The 6006-nt window shown below is 54.7% G+C and overlaps 1 protein-coding gene across 1 annotated transcript; it reads right to left on the bottom strand.

Annotated features, from left to right (window-relative positions):
• Nucleotides 1-408: 408 nt before the first annotated feature.
• DDOST (dolichyl-diphosphooligosaccharide--protein glycosyltransferase non-catalytic subunit) lies at nt 409-5941 on the bottom strand. The gene is made up of 11 exons (XM_075114168.1): nt 5499-5941; nt 4741-4851; nt 4382-4468; nt 3893-3996; nt 2918-3012; nt 2442-2535; nt 1882-2030; nt 1434-1581; nt 1160-1280; nt 968-1074; nt 409-884 (listed from the first exon to the last, which is right to left on the bottom strand). Exons 1-11 carry the CDS (start codon nt 5635-5637, stop codon nt 735-737), a joined length of 1305 nt encoding a protein of 434 aa, XP_074970269.1. The 5' UTR covers nt 5638-5941; the 3' UTR covers nt 409-734.
• Between the last annotated feature and the right edge of the window lie 65 nt (nt 5942-6006).

Here is a 6006-nt window from a genome sequence, read left to right as displayed (position 1 = left end):
CAACAGCCCCGGAGCATCCCGAGAGCTGCTCACTCCACCCCCTGCCCCGCCGCTGCACTCCCAATTTCTTGGGATCACATCTTCCAGCCACTCCTTCCCCCCAAGACCCCTCAGTGCACCTTTTGGGGTGCTCCAAGGCCCTCGGTCAGCCTTTAGGGTGTCCCTGAACCCACCTGTTTGCTCTTCGGGGCACAGCGGGGCTTTTGGGGTGCCCCACCCTCCTCAGTGTGCCTTTAGGGACATCCTTGGTGCGCTTTTCAGGGTGCCCCAAGCCCCTCCGCTCCCCCTTTTTGCCCCTCAGCGCCGTCCGACTGTTCCCTCCCAGCCTGCCCCACGGCACAGCCAGCGCTGGTGGGGGGGGACACGGCATCCTGTGAGCCCCATGCGCTCAATCCACTTCGCTTCAACCCAGGAGAGGAACGAGACTTTATTTTGAGAAGGAATTAACCCGGAATCGACATCATTCCAACAGTGGGGTGAGCTGAACGCCGCGAGCCCACGCGGGAGTCGCGGTTCCACCTCTGCAGACGCTTCGGCGATGGGGTTTCTGCCCCCCCTCCTCAAAATGTCATTTTTCTTCATTATTAATCCCTGTCGCATGTAAAAATAAAAAGACCAAACGCAAATCCACAGCGCATCTGGCACCTACCAGTCCTCACGGTTACGGAGGAGGGTCCCGAGTGCCGCCCAGCCCTGCTGGCGCCGGGGAAAGGCCTCTTCCTCCCACAGGGAGCTCAGTCGGATTTCTCCTTCTCCTTCATGTGCAGGAAGACGATGCTGAACAGGAAGAGGCCAGCCATCATGGAGAAGGCGCCAGCATAGTAGGGGTACGCCGAGGGGATGAAACGTTCGTACTGCGTGTGCTGGAGGGGACGCACAGATACCTGCGGGGGGAGAGAGCAGCCCACTCAGACCAGCAGCCCGGGGAGCCCTTCCATCCGGGGCGACGGGCTCCCACCGTGCTCACCTGGGTGGAGGAGTAGAGGTGGGTGTAGCCCAGCCGGTTGTAATCCACTTTAAACTGAAACACGCCATAGACATCCGGCAGCTTGAACTGCACGCTGTATTTGCCACCTGACAAAGAGACACGGGTGACATTCAGGTGACACAAGAAGCTGTGGAGGGGTGAAAACATGCCAAGGCGGGGCGGGAAACCTACCATTCCTCTTCAAGAAGGTCCGCACAAAGGGGTCGATGCGGACGAACTCCAGCTGAATATCGTCTCCATCGAAGGGGACCCACTTGCCATCAGAAAGCTTTTCGATGACGATGCTGTACTCCTGGAACAAGCCCACAATGCACCAAGTCAACAAGCGATGCCTGAAAATGAACTGCGATCCGTTCCAGGTTCAAATTTCCCCAAATTCCTTTCCCAAAGGAGCTCCGCCCCGTCCCCCCTGCCCACACGGCATGCTCCAAGCGGGCAGCCTTACCACGAGGTCGGTGACGGTGTAGGCGTTGGGAGGCGCGAGTTCCCCCACGCGGTGGTGGGACACCGCTCCGACGCGCAGCACTCCCTCCTCCTTGAACACCCAGCGGGACAAGGCAACAGCCAGCTCGTAATTACCCGTCTGTGAGTACCTGCGGACAGAGGAAGGCTGAGAAAGGCTGGCAGCCATGCCGAAAAAACACGCCACGTGCCAGAAACCAAACCATTAAGAGCTGTGAAAGTGACAAAAAGCCAGCTGGCGTTAAAGGAGGGAACTGCTTCCCAAAATGCTTTGTGCCCCGAGGCCAAAGGAACACACGCATCACCCCTGATTTAATTCCAGTTTTCTGCCGTTTCCTTAAACACGAATAATTTTTGCCTGCTCCCCAGGACGTTCCTGACCAAGCAGCTCCCCAAATATTCCTCAGGCAGGGACCAGGAAGCCAACGCACCTCTTGGAGCCGGGGGTAGCTTTCTGCACAGCGGAACTGAAGAAGGCATCGCTGAAGAAATCCAAGGAGCCACTGAAAACAACACGGGCGTTGTTCCGTGCCTGGAGTCCTGCGATCAGGAGGGTGTTCTTCCCGACCGCGTGCGGGTACTGAAAAGGAACGTGTTTAGAAGAGCGTGGAGGCAGTGGAGGGGTGGTTACAGGAGAGTTAATCTCTGGGCGGCTGTGGGGTGGAACAGTCTGACTGTAGGTAGTGCAGACTGCAGTTCAGCAGAAACCAAGCTCGGAATAACCAGGAATGGATTCACAGCTTCTACCCTCTCCAACTGGAGCGAAACCCGGAGAGACACTTTGATCGGGGCTGGCCCTTCTTCCAAAGCATCCCCTGGGCACTTTCGCACCAATGAAGAGCAAAGATTCCCAGGGCACTGTCAGAAAGCAGCCGACAGCCTGACACTTCCACAATCGGGAGACTGAACACTCGAGGAATTTTCCACACTGGTGAAATGCGGGGGATTTAATCACAGAAGTACAGCCCTGAAGGGGAGAAAACGTAACTACCTGAGTAATGGGCTTATCCGGGAAGAAGGAGTACGAGGTGGAAGAGCCGGTCAGGATATCCAGCACCAGCGGGTTGTCAAGGTCAGCCACCATCCTGGCAGGGAGAGGCACGGTGAGCAGCACGGAGAACCCCAGGACCCCCCACCCCCAGAGGAATGTGCGGCCGCCAACGCGACTGCACGAACCTCCTCGCCCTTCGGACGTGGCAAGAAAACCGTGCACGCCAAGCAGCATTTCCTCAAGACATAAGGTCAGTCTTCACTGGTTTATGTGAAGAAACATCACTAAGTCAATAACTTTTGGAGATTTTCTTTTTATGGTTATCTGACATCAAGAGATTTCGTGCTCGCGTGAAGAGTCACAGCTGGCTAGCCTCACGCCTACCTCGCCGCAACACCGGTATTTTTTGCCTTGCTTCCCCAAGCACAGCCACCTCGCCCCACCTTGCTCCCCACACAGTGCCGCGCGTCGCTTACCCGACTCCTCGGAAAAGGATGGGGTTCAGCGCCGCCTTCCCCACGATGGTGGGGGCCTTCAGGAGGTTTTCCGTGTCTGCGACTATGAGCGTGTGCTGGGAGAAACGAGAGAGAGAGAGAGAGAGTGCGCGGGGTGAACGCGCTGTACAGTCAGGCCGATGGTTGCTCTGTCCTAACGGCAACAGCTTCTCATTATTTGAAAGTTAACTTTGGTTTCACAGACAATTAAGTCGGCTGTTGGATGAATGTTACACTCAATAAAAAAGCAGAAAACCAGCATTTTTTTGTTTTCATTATGATCAAATTAAGTAAATGTCGAAACATAAGGAAACGTAAACCATCTTTTGATAAAGACAGCAATACCTACAGTGTTTTACTTCCCTGTGTTTAACATCTTTCATCCTTAAAATTGGACAACATCCACATACTGCTTAGTTAAATTTAAATTAAAAAAATCAGCAGAGTATATTAAGTTCAGACCCTAATATAGATTTTAAAGTTAAAGTGCTGATGACACAACGGGAAAGAAGAATAATCACAGCCACGCGTACATTCCTGTACTGCTCTCTGGGACCGAGAATCCCCCTCCCCGCATCTGAAGCGTCGCACTCAGTATCTGACGCGCGTCACCCGCAGGTGAAATTCTCCCCTACGTGCTTCCGAGAGGTTCAGAACCAGCATTAATTGCAGCGCGGCCGCCTCAGACATGGCGACAACTGAAATTACTCAGGGCGGCGGAAAGATCAAACCCGGGAAATTCAGAGAGAGGGATTTGAGGGCAAAGACCCCAAACAAGAACAGCTTTGCAGTGTTATGTCATGCTGTCAAGCAGAACCATTTCTTGGGAGGAAGCTGAGAAAATAGAGAACGGATGGAAAGAAAAAAAGGCAAAACAAGGACAGAAGATTCATCCCCAAACCTTTACGCCTCAGTTCTCTTTAAAAACACCCGAAACATCCAGGCAAAGCTGTTTACCTGGCCTGGGTCGGATATATCATAGTTGTGATGGTCGATGACAGCTGTCTTTTCCTCATCAAACTCGATTCCACACTCGCTGCCCAGCTCTCGCAGCGGGTCACCTGGGAGGACAGAACAGATTCTCCGTCACGCAGCACATTCAGGTCGTGACACCAGCCTCAGCACTCAGATTAAAAAGTGAATTCAGCTCAGAGTCATGTGTTTGACATGCTACAAGGCGTGCCCCGAGGAGCACCACAACCTCCCTCATCTAAATTCCCACTCAAAATGTTAAATAAAGGCTATTTATCCCCCATTTCCTTACAGTAAAAACCCTGCAGTTCACAATGAGAAACGAGAAACAGTGTTTTCTCACAATGTTTGTTGCAGGAAACCAGAGAAGGATAAATAGACCGCATGCTCGCTGCAGAGTGTGAGCAGCATCGTTGCCTGTTACAAGAAGCAGCTGAAATGCACTAATTTGCTCTGATGAGCGTTCAGACTTACCGATGTCGGAGCTGGCGGCGACGAGGACGCTGCCGCCGCCGTCGATGAAAGCAGTGATGGTCTCCACGTTGATGTTTCCACCAAAATCTGAAAGTATACGCCAGAAATTCGCAACTTGTTCTCAGAAATAATACCACAGCAGAATGAAACCAAGTCAAAACACCAAGTCATTTTTATTGTGGCTGAAAGAACCACCGTTAAAGGCCTGGAAGCACCTGCAGTTTGCCACCAGGTACAAGATGCAAAGGCTAACATCTACAGTGCAAAATTTAATCAAAATTCACAAAACATTTGCAAATCCCCTTCCAAAAATGTCACCAAGCTTCAAAAGCGCTTGAGTTTTTCCCTCCTGTGTTTACCTTCTATGGATGGTGAGAAGATGATCAAGTTGTCATACAAAAACTCTCCATATTTTATCAGGGACAGGCCTGCATCATCCGCTGTCCGGAAAGTGAGATCGAAGCCCCTGTCTGCAGCCACAAGACAAAAATCAACAACTTTCACATTTCATGAAATCAACACCCATGGCAGCAAAGCAGCATCAAGATTCTGAGTTTTATTTCCCAAACAAACAGTGGTGTTTTTGGAAAAAGCAGCATGGGGGGCTTTAGGGCTTGGGTTTATGTGCCCCAAAAGAGTTCCTTTGATGCATGGATGCCCCACTGATGCCCATTAAGCGGGGACCAGCACTGCAGGGGACCCAAAATACAGGCATGGCTGGGGAAACAACCCCGATCTCCTCCCTCAGCCCAGCCAGGGGACCCCCATCTCCTACCTCAGTCTGACCAGGGGACCCCAACCACCCCTCTCACTCCCAGGAGACCCCAACCTCCTCCCTCAGCCCAGCCACGGGACTCCAATCATCCCCCTCGTCCCCAGGGGACCCCAGTCTCCTCCCTCTGTCTGACCAGGGGATTCCAACCGCCCCCCTCACGCGCAGGGGACCCCGATTCTTCTCCCTCAGCTCAGCCACGGGACCCCAAACACGCCCCCCTCGCCCGCAGTCTCCTCCCTCAGCTTGACCAGGGGACCCCAGCCGCCCTCCCCTCAGTCCAAGGGGACCCCAATCTCCTCCCTCAGCCCGGCGCGGGGTCCCAGTCTCCTCCCCGAGCCCTACCCGCGAGGCTGCGAAAGAAAAGCGAGTGCGTGTCCCGCAGGTTGCCGTTCTCCAGCAGCACCAGGGTGCGGGGTCCCCCCTCAGCGCCGGCGGCCGCCACCGCCAGGACCCACCACAAACGCAGCGCGGACGCCGCCATCTTGCTCTCCGGCGCCAAACTTCCCAGGAAGCGGCAGGGCGCGGACAACCAATCAGCGCCAGGCACCGCGCCCGCGCCTTCCAATCACCGACAGACACCTCCTCGCCGCCGGCCAATCAGTGGGCCGCCGCCGTGACCCCGCCCCCCGGTCGCGGCGCTGAGGAAGGAGGGAAGATGGCGCCCCGAGGAGGCGGGGTCGCAGTAAAAGCCCTCACAATGCTGGTGTCAGACTGGTTTATTGCGGTGGGGGGAGGAGGTTACAGGGCGCGGTGACCGCGGGCTCGTCGCCTTGTTCCTCCCCGCGATGTAGAGCCGAGAAGCGTTTTGGTGCAAAAGCAGAGATTCGGCGTCTTCCTGCGGCGGCGGGGA

This window comes from Phalacrocorax aristotelis, chromosome 19 (genome assembly GCF_949628215.1).
Source record: "Phalacrocorax aristotelis chromosome 19, bGulAri2.1, whole genome shotgun sequence".
Taxonomy (NCBI): Eukaryota; Metazoa; Chordata; class Aves; order Suliformes; family Phalacrocoracidae; genus Phalacrocorax; species Phalacrocorax aristotelis.
The sequence above is the reverse complement of the archived record's forward strand: the minus strand, read 5'-3'. Positions and strand labels throughout refer to the sequence as shown.

What these genes read in the sequence shown, in the direction of transcription:
- DDOST (XM_075114168.1), bottom strand. Translation starts at nt 5,637, where the DNA reads ATGGCGGCGTCCGCGCTGCGTTTGTGGTGGGTCCTGGCGGTGGCGGCC. An exon ending in ATCCTTTTCCGAGGAGTCGG is followed by an intron (nt 2,536 to 2,917) that starts GTAAGCGACGCG and finishes TCTCCCTGCCAG; the next exon opens with GATGGTGGCTGACCTTGACA. An exon ending in ACCTCTACTCCTCCACCCAG is followed by an intron (nt 885 to 967) that starts GTGAGCACGGTG and finishes CTCCCCCCGCAG; the next exon opens with GTATCTGTGCGTCCCCTCCA.